Raw genomic sequence first — 18,218 nt, 5'->3', positions numbered from 1 at the left:
TTTACCACTGCGCCACCAGGGGCTCCTAATAATACTAAGATGCCAAAACAAGAGTGCAGGAAGCCATAAACTAGATGAGCCCTATGAGTCTCAGACATTGAGAGATCTTTTTCAGACAGGGAGACTCCCTAGTATGCAGATGTATGCAGAACAGTTTTCCTCTCTGATTCAGTTGAGAAAACAGAGCTGCACACACACCTCTTTTCATCTGCTCCCTCCACTGAAATGAATGGGATGGCCTACATGTACATGAGGTTGTGGACTGCACTCTGAATAAAGGAATATGGGTTGAGGTGTGTGTATTGGACCCATATTGTTAGTTCAAGACCTGTACTGAAAGTGGGATCATGTGACAGAATTGTTTCTGTCTCAGAGTGTCACTAGTTTTGTGCAGCTTCTGAGGCTACTCAAGTGAATGATGATGCCTTCCCCTGCATTTTGTCTCTGCCAGTCTCTAGGACAAACATGGCAACCAAACACATGACACTGCAAAGCAGGGCATAACTTACGCTAGGACATTATTTGACTTTTGTTCTGCAGAAGTTGTGACTAATAATAATAATCAGTGCTGGTTCCAGGCAAATGGCAAAGAGCCCCCCTGAACCCCTCATTGACTTCACTAGATGGAGCCATCCATCCTCACCAGATAGAGCCAGAGCGTCACCAGATGGAGCCAGAGCTGACACTGCCCCTTCCCTCGCTGGTCCTATCCCCTACCCCCCCAAGCTCAGGCTCCACCCTCTTCCCTTTGACACCAGCTCCAGCAGCAGGGGTGTCTTGCCACTGCTGGCTGTTGGCAGTCTGGAGCATGCCTCTGGTCTCTTTGTTGCCAAAACGCACACACAACAGATCCAATAATTAATGATACAACATAACACAAAAATTAGAATATAATATGAAGACTATAATTCCAATAAATCATTTGTAAATGGTAATCATGGATAAATGTATAAGACTAAAAATATCCTATATTGGTCAGAGTGACATTAGAAAATATAAATTACAGTAAGTGATACCCAACATAAGAACATTCATAACACACTACAAAATCCAACTTGTAATACATAAACTAATCAACACATAACACACAACAGAAACCGAGCATACAACTGTTTCAGAATCTATCAAGTGTCCAATTATTGAAATAGTAGTTCTTATTGAAGATAATATCAACCCTAATCCTGGATCTCCCCCCGCCCCAAGTCCTGCTAAGCTCCCTCATCATGGGGTTGGGGTGGGGGTGTTACTCGGAAGGGTGAGTGAAGCACGCCGGGAGGTATGTCACTAAACATTGACATCAACTTGACAGCACTTAATCAATCAATCAAATCAAAAAATCCTGGATTGCTGTAATCTACCATAATATCAGCCCTCCATCAGTTGCTCATCAACTTCTTTGAAAAAGACCATTCTAGTGCCTAAAAAAGCTTTAAAAAGTAGACTCTCTCACAGGACACGTCCCATTTTGATATAGTCAAGATGGGTCCAAATAGCTTAGTTATAGTGTGATATTTAAAATAAAAATATGTGGATCATTATCCTTTGGGCTAAAAGCTACTAGCTCACATTGTATCTGTATGTAAGCTCTCACTGGGATTTACTAAATGTAGAACGCATAGAACAAGTTCAGCCTGACCTAAATGGGACTTGTGTCCTGTGCGTCTACCTGAGTCTACCTTTTAAAACCTATTAGGGTTTTAGTTTCTGTGAATGACAGTAGCAAGTGAGTTTTAAATATGTCAACCATTGGGTAGAATATTTATTTATGATATATTTCCTAGGTAACATGATGGTCACATGATTTTGAATTAGAGGTTATTTACTCAAATCCAGTAATATTTTAGCATTATCTTTGATCTATATAATGAGTGAGTATGGAGGAACCAATTTATTTGAGTAATTTTATATTATCTATTATATTCTAGTATCTACAACTATATACTGTTGTCAATACAATATGTATGTTTTATAGGATACTTTGTTATAGAAGAAAAGAAAATTTCTAGAAGTTCTCAATTATGATGTTTTATTATTCACATTCAAAGTTGTCCATGGTGATGTTACTCTAACTACATGCTTTGAAGATATTCTCACCAATAAGGACTACTATTTGGTTCAATAACTGGACACTTGATAAAGATTCTGAAACACGTATACGCTGGGTTTCTGTTGTGTGTTATGTGTTGATTAGTTTATGTATTACAAGTTGGATTTTGTAGTGTGTTATGAACATTATTATGCTGGGTATCACTTATTAGGCTTGAGCCCGAAACATTTCAGAGGCCATTATAAAGGCCTCCGAAATGTTTTGGCTCTGGGGAGGGGATTTGACGCCAGTGGGGGTGGTACTTTAAGGGTGTGGGAGGGTGTACTCACCCCTCCTGCCGCATTCCCCCCGCCAGCGCTCTGTTGTTTTTAAGCCCCTTGGGGTGGCAGTGTTCCTTCCTGCTGCCCCATTTCCCTCATCGGCCGGAAGTGGCCAGAAGTAGCGACCGTGCATGCACCCACTGCGTCTGCACACCTGTCAGCCATGCGCGCACATGCGTGTGACGGGTGCATGCGCAGTCGCTACTTCTGGCCACTTCCGGCCGATGAGGGAAACGGGGCGGCAGGGAGGAACGCTGCTGCCCCAAGGGGCTTAAAAACACAGAGCGCTGGCGGGGGGAAATGCGGCAGGAGGGGTGAGTACACCCTCCCCCGCCCTTAAAGTACCACCCCCGCCGGCGCCGAATAACATTCGGGTACATCCCTATCACTTATTGTAATTTATATTTTCTATTGTCACTTGACCAATATAGGATACGATGTGTATTTTTAGTTTTATACATGTATCTATAATTACTATTTACAAATGATTTATTTGTTGGAATTATGGTTTTCATATTATACTCTAATATATGTGTGTTACATTGTATCATTATTTCATTTAGCTAAATATTTATTTATTTATTACATTTCTCTATGGCCCCAAACTTGGCGTCTCTGGGCAGTCATTCGTTATTGGATCTGTCATTAGTTATTGTCATTTGTTATAGGACCTGCCGTATATGTGTTGAGGTCCTACATATCAGATCCTCATAATGTTTTTTGCTCTTTGTTGCCAAGCCAGCAGCAGTTCTTTTGCCTCCCTTTCTCTCTCCTCTTTCCCCCTTTCTTCCCTCCAGCAACAGACTGGAGCGAGAAGTTGTTGCTGGAGAGGGAAGAGAGATGCAACAAGAGAGTGAGAGAAGCAAAGAGCTGCTGCTCCTAAAAGCACACTTCATGCTGCCTCTATTAATCTAAATCTAATCTATAAAAGCACAGTCCTTGTTAAAGATCTAGGCTGACATATCGCATAAGAGCACATCAGCCCAGTAACATTGCATATGCACATGTTGCACAAATTACACTACCCAATAGTAAGCCTATTGGAAATAATAGAACTTATTCTTGTGTAACTTCATTTTATGTTTCTGCAACCTGTGGGCCGATATACCCCTGCATGGTATGTAAGCCAGAAAAGCTACACCAAATGGATACCAATACATTCAAACAGCTTACAAACTTACAAACAGGAGTTTTGTAAGATCTGTATCATATAATCTCATAAAACTTATTTGTCACTGAAAAAGATGAATTTGGGGCTATTTTCTGGCCACTCGACTGTATTATATGTTTTCAAAATGCAAAGAGGGAAATGTAACATTGAAAACAGCCCACAGTCGTCCTAAAGTTTGGATATCCTAGCATGTCCTTTTGCACAGTGCTCAAATCACAGGTGTGGCAAGGGGATCTTGGTCTCCCTGGCTTTTATGACTGCCCTTTAACTACGATTTTAGAAAGATACTGGGGCATGATTGACAGGGCCCCCGTGGCAGCCTGGATCTCTCCACCATTTCTATGGTGTGGCTGAGGAGGGGACTCTGCATTGCTTGATTTCCTCAGTCTATCTAGACCTACCCATGGTACGTCCCTCCCCAGGAAGGAGTTCTCCTTTGTTAGCTGGCTAGCTGCCCATTCCTCTTCCGACATGCACTTGGTCAATCAGAATTTTCTGCCACAAAAGGTCCCAGCTGTCTTAGAGTCTATCTACATTGGCTGAGTGAATTTTCCAACCAAGTCGAACAGCCTCACTAACTACTTTAAAATATCTAGATTCTAGAACAATGTCAGGAACCAAAGGACCCTGGCTCAGGTGAACCCACTCTTGAACTTCAGTAGGAGAAAGAGCAAAAGAAGGTTGTGGTTAGGGAGTCCAACCGAAATGGCCACTGGGAATCCACAGGGAAATGCTGGAGTCTTTGGGCTGGACAGTACTTCTACTGCAAAATAAATGTTTAGGCCTAGCTGGCCTTTTGCCACTTGAAGGCCCAGAATAGAGGCCATGAACCTAAAAACAAATTCCTGAAAATTCTTGTGTGGAATGAATGGAGGACCAGAGGGGAAAATTACTACCCAGAATAAGACCAGATCCTTGTGAATGATATCTCTGTCACACAGTATGGAAACAGACTGGTGCCAGAGGCAGTCCAAGATATGTTGTTACCTGAGGCAAAGGATTGACCCGGCCACACAGAGGCCCATTGTGCACGTGTGGTGGCCTCCAAAATGGAGGATAAGCAATGGAATGGGGATAAGGCCTGGAAAGGGCCAAAGACTGCCTGAACCGGGCGATTTAACACATAACGGAGGCCAGCAGGGGAAGGGGAAACCTATGTGGACACACCACCACTCCTGCAGCTTCGGAGAAGCTCCCGGAGGGGGTAAGTAAATTTTTATTTTAAAAAAATTGCGCTGAACCCCTGAACAGGTCAGGGGCTTCAGTTCAACATCGAACCAAACTGAGGGATGTTTGGCTCGATGTCAAGCTTTTGAACCAAACTGATGCCGATATCAAACCAGTTCGCACATCCCTATAGTGCACATTTAATCCTGCCATTCAGTGTAGTTGAACAGAAGTAGGAGGTCATCGCTCTTGGCACAAAAAATGCTTTCCTATTTTCCCCTATAGCTAAATATTTCTATACTGTATATGTATAATTTGTACAACACCCTGTAGGAATGAGTGGCTTATGAGATCCATGGAAGGGGCTAAAATTGGTGCAGGTCAGGGGATATGGCTTATTAATTTAATTAGGGGCCTTCATACTCCCCATCCTCTGCCATAAGTCTAACACCACTTTTGCAGTGTTTGGGAAGCTTCTAGGCTGTTGCAGCAAATTGAGATGAAGTGTCAGTTGGGGCAAAATGTCTTAAGTCACCAGGGAGTTATTTGAACTTGGCTTCAGGCTTCGGGGTAAACGTTGAGCGAAGCCACTTCGAAGTACACTCGTTTCATTGAAGGAAGCTGCTCCTCCCCTCTGCTCTCAGTTCACATGGCATGCTTCCGTGTTTTCCTTCTAGCCACTGCGGGTAGGTGGGGGAGAGAGAGAGCTCCTGCAGAGACAGATCTGCATTTCTGAAAAGAGTATCCCTCTTATCATGCTAATGATTGTACGTCAGTGCCTCTCCTTAAAACCAGCATTTAAAAAACCTGGACATATGTCAAGATAAGCTAGAATTCACATCACAAAGCCTGGTTTGTGTGTGGAGTGGGTGCAAAGGTCTTGAAGGGACTTTGAGGTAAGTTTGGCTGGTGTGTGAATGCACACACTCTCTTCTGAAAGAGATTTGGGGCAGAAGCCCTGTGTGTAAAGCTTCCAGCAAAAGTATATGTTTAAATCAACTGATTCATTGTAAAGGTATCTAAAATCTTGGTGGGCTGGGAGTGAGTGAGTCATAATTACTATATATGTGGCAATGTGTGTAGCCCTTGTGAGATATAACATACAAGAAGATTGTGAATTATTAATACTATTAATATTAATGTGATTGAGCAAGCATCTTGGGTGTGTTGCTGTAAACCCCATATAAACCTACTTTGGTTTTCCTCTGTTCTAGGTGGTCTTGAAAGCTAGGGGAAAAGGAAAAAAGGATTAACATGTTTTAATTTATTTATTTAGATAATGTATATGCTGCTTGTCAGGCAATTGTCAGCTGACCCAAAGACTGGGCAGCTGTGTGCAAAACAATTTCCAGTGAAGTTATCTTCCTATGTAGGAAGTCTTCCTATACACCGTAAAATGTGAGAGGTGCACATTTATTTATTTTCTGGAAGATTCACATGTGCGAAGCCCATCGGTGTGAATCCCAAAGAGGACCATGAAAAAGTGCAGATTGGTTTATTTTCAAATTTGTATGCCACTTTTTGACCATTTAAGGCTCCCAAAGTGACTCACAATAGAGCCATTCCATGCCACATCAACAAAATGTGACACATGAGACATCATAGCAATGGATTTGTTTCACAGTCATTATATGTGTTCAAACACAACTACAGCTGGTTAGAAAGTGGGGGGGGGACCTTACTGGGGCACAGCCTCAGCCCTCCAAAAATCTGTCCAGGGACACATTTCCTGTAAAAGGTGTGCTCATTCTTTTTACCATAGAATATACATATTCTACCTACAACACTAATATATCCTCTACCTACAACTGTAACTAAGGGTCCATTTTTAAGCCTAGAATCTCTTTTAATAATTGAAAGTGCTGCATACCCAAATTTACAAAAATACAATAGTAATTGAAGGCCAACCTTTAAGAAATTTCCAAAGTTTCTGTGCCTATTTTCTCCTGTATGCAAGTAGATCCAACAATGGCTTTAATTCTGTCAATTCACCTATTAGTGATCAGTTGACAAGCACATTTTATTACAATATTCTCTCACACACGATGTTTTGGGCTGCCAAATTTCTGGGAAATACAAAAATCCCCTACTTTTGAACCCTCCTCCAAATCAACGTGTGCAGTGTGCACTTGTTTGGTAGTTTAGGATGTATTTAGCAACTCCAAGGAATTGCTTTTAAAGTGTTTGTTTGTTTGTTTGTTGCATTACTGTTTTCATTTGTTTTCATTTCCCCATTCATTTTACTTTACATTTACTTCAGTGGGGGACCTACCCAGGATTCTGATGCCTGCAACTTTGATGTTTTCATCCAAATGGCCTGCATTTTGATACTGTACTGCTCTATGCCATCATATCTGCCAGATTTCAGAAATGATAGATTCAAGAATTCCATGTTATTTTAAAAGGTGCACAACCGTATAAGATTTCCATTAGGTCTGTGAGAGAGACCCAGCAGCTTTTCTCCTACTTTTAACGGTTGTGTTTCCTGTCCTATTGCCATGATTTGTTTAGGCATTATGAAACTCCTCTAAAGAACTGGACCTTCCAAATTTCAGATATGTAGGATAAAGGGTTCTCATTTTATAGGCAATGTAAGAAGGTGCATACCTAGCAGTGGGCACTAGGCAGAATATATGTAGAGGAGTGGCAGCAACAAGAGTGTTTGTGCAGAGGGAAAGGGTGACTCGGGTGCCAAAAGATGCATGCCACCAGGGCAGCATACAGGAGTAGATTAAGCCAGGGGCATAACTAGGGGAGAGAGGGCCCGTGTTCACCCCTTTCCCCAGTGGCCCCTCGGAGTGAGGGAGATAATGATGAAAATAAAGAGGGCTGGAGCTGAGGGCCCCCAGGAGCTGAGGGCGGGGGACAGGTTCTTTGAACCCATCCACTCTATTATAGCTACACCCCTGGATTAAGCAACAGTTTCAGACTACTTGCTTTTAGACAGAAAGCCAGTATATGGTAGGCTCTCGCTTTAGCTACTGTCTCTCATCCTCACTGAGAGAATGAGGAGGGAGATATTTGACTTGACTCAGCTGTAAAGTTTCAGCAAGATTCATGACTATGATGTGATCCTCTTTTATTGATTTGGCATGGAATGCCCCCATATAATAAAATCTCAAACTTATCAGCATTAAAACAAACCCAATAAAATAGAGAAGAGCCACACACTCCTTTTGCCACATGTGCATTAGTTGCATGCTACAGTGTTTTCAAACTTTTACTACAAAGAAGTGATAACTGTGGAGGAAAATGCAAACTATTACAAAACCCAACTTGGATCTGTGATCAGCTCTCCTTGATAAATCTCCAACTACCAATGGTGACTGGCGATGGGAAGCTTGTAAGTTCCAAATGTCCTTCCAAGAGTTCTTGTGGCAATGGACATTGGTTTATAGTTACTTTAGATTGGCCAAGAGGCAGAATAGGGGACCCAGTGATAAATGCTTGCATTTTTAAAATTACAACAGAACCCTAGTATCAACTAGTTCCAATTCCATAGCTAACCTAGGAGGACAACATGATGTGATTGTCCACATGATATGATGCATTTCAGAGCTGCTTCACTCTTTATGCAACAACCTGGGTACAGTGGTATTTGTTGTGATAAATTGTGAACATGCCCCACAGAATTATGGTCAACTGCAGTTCCTTGGCACATGTCCCTGAGTGGGAATGAGTGTCCTCCTTCACACTTTACTGCAGCAAAAACTGATGGTATACCCAGATTGCTGTGAATACAGTGTGATACAGTCCAAACCTTCCTGTTTAAGCTACAAAAACAATATGAAGCACTAGTAATACGAGGTGACAGACATTTTATCTGCCTCTTACCCGATCTCTGGAGGCTTGGTTGTAGTTTAATCTCATGAGTTCAGCAAACCTTTGCTCATACAGGTGAAGTAGCAGCACAAGGTAAAGGCCTGAGCTCATCAGCTCATTCTGGGCCTGTATGTAAAATAAAGCTTGTAAGTCTCCCCCATGATTGAGACACAGTGACACAAAATGACTTTTTCTTAGGTGAGCCCAAATGGCTTTTATCATTTATTGAACTGGTTATTAAACAATGGAAATGTTTAATAATCAGGTGATGACAAAAGGTGGACATATAATAGACATATAACCTAGCCTACTTACTGTGCAGTGTGACACTGATGGTGAGAGATCTGTGCTCATTAGGGATTTGCATGGAACCATGGTGGGGAGGCTTGAAGGTGGCAGGGGTCTATCCTTAAGAGCGGGGGAGGGTGCACTTACCCCTCCTGCCGCTTTCCCCCCGCCGGAGACCATTTTTGTAACAGCTAATCGGGGCGGCAGCATATCTCCCTGCCGCCCTGTTGCCCAGATATGGCCGGATGTTCCAGACGCGCATGCGTGTGTCAGCATGGGCGTGCATTTGTCACCTACGCGCATGCACACGTGCCGGTGCGTGCAAGCGTGTCTGGAACTTCTGGCCATATCCGGCCCACAGGGGCAACGGGGTGGCAGGGAGGTTCGCTGCCACCCTGATTAGCTGTTACAAAAATGGACGCCGGCGGGAGGAAAGCGGTGGGAGAGTTAAGTGCACCCTCCCCTGCTCTTAAAGATAGACCCCCGCCGCCTTCAAACTGGTGGAACCGCTGATTCTTTGAACTGGGCCTCCAAGCTGATTCCATGCACATCCCTAGTGCTGCTGGCTTTAAAACAAATGTCCACGCTGCTTAAAGAGGCAGGGTGTTCTGCTCCCTTACTGTGTTGCAGAGTATTCCCAATGAAAAAAGCGTTACTCTGTGATCACACAATGCTCCAAGGGAACAGAGCACCCTGCCTCGGCAAGCAGTCCAGGCATATATTTTAGAGCTATGTAGAAGCAAGGACAGGATCTCAGTGTTACACTGCACAATATGTCAGCCACTGGTGTTAAGAGAACTGTTGTTTTGTTCTCATTTTCCTAATAATTCCAAACACTGAGGGTCAGTTCAACACCATGGGAAACCTCCGTTAAATTTAACTAAGGTTATGAAATAAACCAAGAATGACGTTGCATATGATCACCAAGTTTGGCTTGTTTCTATTAACCATGGTTTGTAAGTGTCCCACCCACTGTCCTCGCATCCCATGAAGGTCCATATGCAATCCCAGGCTGCCTTGCTTTGTGCTGCTCTTGGCAAGTCCTAGTCCCATCACCCACTTCCTAACCATTGGTTCTGATTTAATAGGGGGTGAGCTTATCTGGAATGACCTCCCTTGGCTCTTCCCATCTGCTCTCAGCTCCCTACAAAAGAAACAGAGCTGATACAGCACTAATCCTTCCAGCTGCAGCCTCATACCAAGCACAGTTAACCATTTCCAAACCACTCCTAGAGTAGCAGAAAGCAATGCAAATGCCTACTGAGGAAGTTGAGAGACACTGAAAGGAACAAGCGGCGGTAGTGAAAAAAATGGAAGGACAGTATTAAATAGTAAATAGTATTAAATAGGAATAAGTGATTTGTATTTGAATGGCAGGTGGGGATAGGCAAAACACAGTGCTGTCTGAAGATGGAAGAAAGGCAACCTGACTATAATATCTTACCTGAGCAATGGGGAGATGGACTGACAAGACACACTGAGGAGGACACACATGGGTATAAGGGGGTGGGGTTTTCTGTGGATGCAGCATTACCAGAGAGAGGGGAAGCATTTTAGGGAAGGATTACTGTCCTGTGTTAGAGCTATGGGAATGAAAGAGAAGGCACAATTTGGAATGTGGACCTACATGGTGGCCTGTGACCACAGAGAACACTCATTCATTGATGCATGTTCTTTGTGCTACTTAGGGCTTTGTCAAGAACTGTACAAAACGTTATATGGGTTTTGTACAGAGCTGTACAAAAGGACTATATTTATTTATTAAAATGTTCTTATAAACCGCCTCCTCCAAAGAATCTAGATGGCGAACAACAATACTAATCGCAATTAATAATAATAATAATAAATAATAATAATAACTGCAAGAAACATAGAAACACCAAATAAAGAAGAAACAGTGCAATTCTGGGGAAAATTATGGGACAATCCAATAGATTATAATAAAAAAGCAGGCTGGATGAAAGAGGTCCAAAAATGTAACCAACAAATGCAAGATCTAATAATAACACCAGAATTAATAAGTGAAAGAGCAAAGAAAATTATAAATTGGACTGCTCCAGGTGACAATGAACTGCATGGCTTTTGGCTTAAACACCTAACAAGCCTTCATAAACAACTATCAAAACAGTTCAATCACATTTTGCAAGGAGGTGATATTGAACAATGGCTAACAACTGGGAAAACTCATCTCATCATGAAAGACCCAGCAAAAGGTGCGGTTCCAAGTAATTATAGACCGATAAACTGCCTGCCAACCATGTTCAAATTATTAACTGGAATAATAGCAGATGAAGTGATGCAACACTTATTAACTAACAAACAGCTTCCAGTTGAACAGAAAGGAAATTGCCCGAACACCAGAGGCACAAAAGACCAGCTGCTGACTGACAAAATGATTTTAGAAAATTGCAAGAGAAGAAAAACCAATCTAAGTGTTGCATGGAATGATTACAAGAAAGCCTTCGATTCATTGCCTCACACATGGATACTAAATGTTTAGAAACAACTGGTGTCAGCAAAAACATTCAGATATTTATTAAAAAAGCAATGAGCATGTGGAATACACAGTTAATAATCAATGGCGAGACACTGGACAGGTTAGCATTAGAAGAGGCATTTTCCAAGGGGACTCACTAACCCCTCTGTTGTTTGTAATCGCCATAACCCCACTTTCATAAATACTAAACAAAACAGGCCTCGGATACCAAACATCTAAAACATCAAGTAAAAGAAACCATCTGCTGTACATGGACGATCTGAAGTTGTATGGAAAGTCCCAGTCAGAAATCGAATCACTGCTAAACACTGTCCGTATATTCAGTAGCGATATAGCAATGGAGTTTGGACTAGACATGTGTGCTGCATTAATAATGAACAGATGAAAAGTAACAAAAACAGAAGAAATAGAACTGCCCAATGGAAGCAAGATCAAGAACCTGGAAGAGAAAGAACATTACAAATACTTGGGCATTCTCCAGGCTGATAACATCGCACACACTGAAGTTAAAAGAAAAATGGGAAGTGAATACATCAGGAGAGTTAGAAAAATCCTCAAGTCCAAACTCAATGGCGGGAACACCATACAAGCCATAAACACCTGGGCTATACCTGTTATCAGATACACTGCAGGAATAATAGACTGGACCCAGGCAGAGCTAGAGACGCTGGATCGTAAGACCAGGAAAATCATGACCATCAATCATGCTCTGCACCCCCGCAGTGATGTAGATAGGCTATACCTCCCTCGCAGCTCAGGTGGAAGAGGGATGCTGCAAGTCCATCAAACAGTCGAGGATGAGAAAAGAGGCCTTGAAGAATATATCAAGGACAGTGAAGAAGATGCACTTAAAATGGTCAATAACGAGAAAATATTCAACACCAATGAAAGAAAGCAGGCCTACAAGAAAGAACAAGTCAAGAACCGAGCAGAAAAATGGAAAAACAAGCCACTGCATGGTCAATATTTGCACAATATAAGTGGGAAATCAGACATCCCCAAGACCTGGCAATGGCTTAAGAATGGCAACTTGAAGAAAGAAACAGAGGGTTTAATACTGGCTGCACAAGAACAGGCACTAAGAACAAATGCAATAAGAGCAAAAGTCGAAAAATCAACAACAAACAGCAAGTGCCGCCTTTGTAAAGAAGCAGATGAAACCGTGGACCACCTAATCAGCTGTTGTAAGAAGATCGCACAGACTGACTACAAACAAAGGCATGACAAAGTAGCAGGGATGATACACTGGAACATCTGCAAAAAATACAAGCTACCTGTAGCCAAAAATTGGTGGGACCATAAAATTGAAAAAGTTGAAGAAAATGAAGATGTAAAAATTTTATGGGACTTCCGACTACAGACAGACAAACATCTGCCACACAATACACCAGATATAACTGTAGTCGAGAAGAAAGAAAAACAAGTTAAAATAATCAATACCAGGGGATAGCAGAATAGAAGAAAAAGAAACAGAAAAAAAAATCACCAAATACAAAGATCTACAAATTGAAATTGAAAGGCTGTGGCAGAAAAAGACCAAAATAATCCCAGTGGTCATTGGCGCCCTGGGTGCAGTTGCAAAAGGCCTTGAAGAGCACCTTAACACCATAGGGGCCACAGAAATCACCATCAGCCAATTACAAAAAGCAACTTTACTGGGAACAGTCTATATTCTGCGACGATATCTATAACAATTGACAATAAAATTCTGGCATCCCAGGTCCTTGGGAAGGACTCGATGTCTGGATAAAACAAACCAGTCAATAACACCTGTCTGTCTGTGTAAATAAATAATAATAAATAATTAAAGGGCAAAGGTCTGGCAAAACAAGTCGGTCTTAAGAAGGGCCTTAAAAGCAGTCTGGGAGGAGGCTGAACAAATCGCGGGGGAAGGGGTGAAAGTGTTCCAAAGAAGAGGGGCGGCCACAGAGAACGCCCTCCTATATAGTGCATTCCATTCTACAAACACCTTGTATAAGTCTACTGTAAAGAGGAGTGGCAAGGTACCCCCCAACAGACTAACCAGCAAAACCAAAACAAAGGCTGTTCAGCTCCGCTCTTGCTAGTAAAGCAAAGAATACAAGATACAAGGCAGAGAAATATTGGTTTGGAAAAGGGATTTCAGTGCAGCCTGTGCTGTCCTGTCTTTGTCATTGCAGTGTCAACAGGCTGCTGCTGGACTTCAGCTCTGGTGGGGATGAGAGTAGCAGGAAGGCCGAGTGGTCTTTAATTCTCAATGCTAAAAGCCTCTGGATTTAAAAGGAAAAGTTAATCCTGTCAGAGACTCTGTTTCTAGGCAAATATTGGAGTGATGACATTAGAAGCTGCTAGCTAGACTAGAGGAGATTTCATGCTGGTACCAGTGAGAGACACTTGTAGCTTAGAGCAGTCATGTTTAGAGGCTTTTCTGAGCAAGCGTCTCTGTGAGTTGCAGCCCATGGTGTCAAAGAAACAAACTACTGTTTATTCTGAGGGTGGGTTTCAATGCAATGTGGGTTTCAATGCAAAGGTTAGGCTGAACTTAGGTACACAAGCCAACTTCAAATGTTGGGTTCAGATCTGGTTAGATGACAATAAATAAACAGTGCCATGGCATGGGCTCAGACAATCAAAACAAACTAGGCTGCATGAAATAAATTGAAATGACATCTGAATAGATTGAATCTGGCTTTTTCACTGCCACAGCACAGGAAACTGATGTTTTATTCAGTGTTTTAACCTCACCTGGTTTGGTTCAAGAGTGCCAGTACAACATCTTGCTGAGGTTTGTTGTTATTTGAAAAACTCTGTAATGATGAACTGAAATCCCTGTCAATACAAAGATATGACTGGATTTCCCTTCTTACTACAGTGTCATCTCTATCTAATAATGCATGGAACTCCATCTGTACAATTACACATTTTATTGCTCAAAATACTCCAAAGCAATATGCAAGTTTTAGAGACTGAGCACAACCTATTCTTTCCAGTCCTGCATTATTTTGGGAACATGCTTTTCAGATTTCAAACACACCTGCCTATGTGAACATATCTTTTCCTTACAGTTTCTGGATTCCAATCAGAGTGACAGGGAGATAGTATTAGCCACCTCTTCTGTCTGATACAGGATTATAGAAAGACCTTATCAGGGAAAGGGTTAGTTTCTTACCCGGGACTGTTGATGATTCCTGTAATAATCATTCACATTAAAACCATCCAAATCTGCAGTCAGACTCTGCTTACACAGTTCACATGTTTTTACTGCACCAAGCTCAGCACCTGAAAGACATAAAATTCTTTGCTTTATCTTACATGTAATATAGACTTTTGGTAAATTTAACATGTTCAGATCCTATTCAGAGTGACAGGGAGGCTACTCCAGTCATTTGCTTTATTCGAAGCGATGTGTATTCTTTGTGTCCACAATCACATTGTGGAATCTAGCATTTGGCACAGAACTCAACATCCTATCTTTCATTTTCTGGCTGGGAAAATAAGCCTAACAATACATTAATATATTAAGAAATATCTGGAGCCCTTTGATGAACTTAAATCCCTGTCAGTACAAAGATATGGCTGGATTCCATTTAGCCTCTAATTGTTAGGTGGAAATGAAGTGGAAGGTGTTGTTTCTTCTCTCTCTCCCGTGGTTAGAAAGACCAAAATAAATTATGTGAAATATAATAGAACAGCTCGTGTAAGCTAAGTGTGTATACTGTCCCCTTGTACAATCCAGACTTCCTATTGCAGACCTGTGTTTAGAGCCCTGTCAAAGAGTTTTATATAACAATCTAACATGTATAATTTCCGAGTGTGTGTTGTGGATTGGTAGTTCACATCCCAAAACCCATGTTTCCCCTAACTGTCTGGGACATTTAAGGGTTTAGAAAATGCCAGCCACCTCAGAAGCTTAATTACCTTAATTACCCTTAAAATAAGTGCTGTTGTTTTCAATGGAGGACTGGACCTCTGGAAAGGGAAGCAAGCACCAGTGTTCTATTATTCTGTTTTTCATATTGACATTTGCTTTCCTTTTCACAGTGCTCATGTTGACTAGTGACATCTTCTGACTCTCTAAGACATTGCATCGCTAATACTCCAAAACACAGTTAAAAATGCAGCTGCCCGCAATGGGGAGAAAAAACAACAAAAAACCATGACACATGTAACAACTGCCTAAAACAAACACATAGGACAATTGTGACTAACAGCCAGAGGGAATGCCAGGAAGGAAGAGAAATGTTCAGAAAGAAGTGGAGGGAAAGAAAAACTAATGAAAAGGTGGAGGACGAGAAAAACAAGTGTTGAGGAGGAGGAAGAGGAGACTTCTCTAGGCACAATGAAAGACAAAGAAAGGAGAGAAGGGAGGGAAAGGAGATTAATACAACCAGAAGAGGAGAAAGGCTGCACACAAAAACAGTAACCATTCCCTATCATTCCACCTGTCAAAAAATGACTGAAGGAGTGGGGTGTGGTTTGCTGCGAAGCAAGACGGCTGCCTAAGCTGAAAGCTCTGGATATCATCAGGCCTATCTTCTAAAAACTAGTGGTAAATATGACAAAATATCCTCCAAAAAGTATACAACATATGTGAGAATGAGCTTTGGTCACTCACTGTAGCCAGAACAGAGTCTTAAATCATATTTTTCTTTGCAAAATCCACTGAGCTCTTCAGCGGCTTCAGATGGGGAAGCCTGTTGCAATATGACCCCGAGGCCCTGGAAAGAACTCCAAAAGCACCAAAATGGCTGAGAGCAGTTCTGCAGAGAGCGAGCTAACTATGCTGATTAGGCAATGAAGACACGTTCTCCAATTTGGTGTCTTAGACCCAATCTGCTTCTTTAAAGTGTGGTAGTTAACAAGCTCAGAAAAAACCTACAGCACTTTTTTAAAAAGAGAAAATGAACACCCCACCATATCACAAGTACTTCTGTGGGACTCAGTGAAAGCAGTTATGAGGGGTTACTTAATATAAGAAGCTAGCCTCTTGAAAAAGCAATGAGCGGAAGCTAAGCAGACTTTGTTAAAGGAGATAGAGGAATTAGAAAAAGCTTATAAAATATCAGGGAATCAGAAAATCTACAGGAAATTGTGTGGGAAGAGTGCAGAATTAAATGCATCAGAATAAATAAAATACAAACATCCCTAGCATATTTAAATAAATGTTATTATGAATTTGGCAATAAACGCTTTAAACTTTTAGCCAATGCCTTGAGAAATAATAATAATAATAACAGCAACAACATTGACAATAAAATTCAGCCATCCCAGGTCCTTGGGAAGGTACTCTCCTTCATTTATGGTGGGGTTGCCCATATGAAAGGCTATTGGCAGCAAATTTTTAATATAATTTCTGAAATAGTCCAACTCGATCTTCAGCCTGATCCAGTATTAGCACTTGCATCAATTTACTTACAATTTATCAATGTACTCACATTGTATGTATTGACAAAACTAAGCATAAAGCCAATGCTAGCCTGAAGCAAGAGATCAAGTCATGCCATATTGTTAAGGGATCTCAATGCATCAGCATCACCCGCCTCATGCAATAAGTAATCTCACAGGAATTCTACATTCCTGGCTGCTTTCCCAGCGACAAATGGAAATTATAGGAAAACTTCCCAAAACATGCATTGTGTCTGATGAGCACATTAATTCAAGGCATTAAAAAAAAAAAAAGACATCATGTTTCTGCTGGATTTTGTCTGTTACTAGAGAAGGAAAGGGACAGTCAAACACTGAGAAGTTTCCAGGATCTAAATCTGTTTGCACTGATGTCAGTTCACACAGTGTGCTTGACCTACTTCTGAAAAGAATTATGGGCCAAATTTCTCTTTTGCCTGCACTTGCAGACATACCTGATTTTATCTTAACCTTTAACCAGGTCTTTAGACATTCCTGATGGACAAACCGAACAGTCCCTCCACACCCACATGGTTCCAGTAACGGGTTCGTTATGGATCCTCCAGCCATCTGACATATCCGACACTGATCTCCCTCCTCTTCGGAGTCTTCTGCCAAGAGACTGAAGAGACAGCAACATTAGAAAGGCTCCACAATTCAATACTCATCAATGGTCTGCAGGACTGGTACTCAGTCAAAATAGCATATTTATAGTGCACCTGGAAATGATTAAAATGTAGAGAGTGGGGGCAAAGCACATAATGCTTCTAAATTTTCTGACACACTTTTTACTTCCTGGGTAGGTGGGTCCCACCAGACTTATGCTCAGTTCAGCTGTCCTATAGATTTGGGGAAGAAGGTTTTGCTAGGCTTGAGTCAAACTAAAAACGTCAGGCAAAGCAAGACTTCCAAGGATATTTTTTCAGAAGGGGATCGTTGTAACCAGTGCTGGCATCAGGGGTTGATCAGGTTTCACATTGGCCTAGAGACCCACCCATGCTCATCAGAGAGCCCATCCAGCTGACCCCTGAAGCCCCAGGAACAATTTGTGTGCAGTGGTAGTGGCAATGCTCCTACTGTGGCTGTTATCTATCTGTCCCATTGGCAAATGGGCTTCCTCCCAGAGGACTCTGTAATGACGTGGTTCTATGGGAGGAAGTTCATATGCCAATGCAGAAGATGGGAATAAAAGGAGAAGGTGCAGCCCTGAGGCTGCAGGGCAATTCCTTCTCGTACCACCCTCCCCGCTGGCAAATGGGCTGGAGAGTGGGAAGCGGAGGAGATGTTGTCTCTGCTGTCAGTTGGTAGGGTGGCGAGATAATTTGGAGCTGTCACCAGGGCTGTCCTTAAGGCATGGCAAGCAGGGTGAATGCCCCAGGCCCCACTTTTTTAACCCCATTAGAATTAACTGGAAGGAGGCCCTACACTGGCTGATTTGCTCCGGGCCCCACACCCCGCCAGGACTCTCTAAGGAAAGCCCTGGCTGTCACTGTGTTTTCTGCATCAGCAAAAGGGGAGGGGGAA

At 42.1% G+C, this 18,218-nt stretch overlaps 1 protein-coding gene across 1 annotated transcript in view; it reads right to left on the bottom strand.

The window, feature by feature from the left end:
- The window catches only part of MARCHF10 (membrane associated ring-CH-type finger 10), a 77,373-nt gene that overhangs the window by 8,111 nt on the left and 51,044 nt on the right, over positions 1–18,218 (bottom strand). Inside the window, exons 8-11 of the mRNA XM_053263003.1 lie at positions 17,150–17,316; positions 14,461–14,570; positions 8,540–8,653; positions 5,899–5,932 (exon numbers count right to left, since the gene is read on the bottom strand). Of these exons, the coding sequence (XP_053118978.1) occupies positions 5,899–5,932; positions 8,540–8,653; positions 14,461–14,570; positions 17,150–17,316 (425 nt within the window). The remainder of the gene's footprint in view (positions 1–5,898; positions 5,933–8,539; positions 8,654–14,460; positions 14,571–17,149; positions 17,317–18,218) is intronic.

Source organism: Hemicordylus capensis, chromosome 6 (genome assembly GCF_027244095.1).
Source record: "Hemicordylus capensis ecotype Gifberg chromosome 6, rHemCap1.1.pri, whole genome shotgun sequence".
NCBI classification, from domain to species: Eukaryota; Metazoa; Chordata; class Lepidosauria; order Squamata; family Cordylidae; genus Hemicordylus; species Hemicordylus capensis.
The sequence above is the reverse complement of the archived record's forward strand: the minus strand, read 5'-3'. Positions and strand labels throughout refer to the sequence as shown.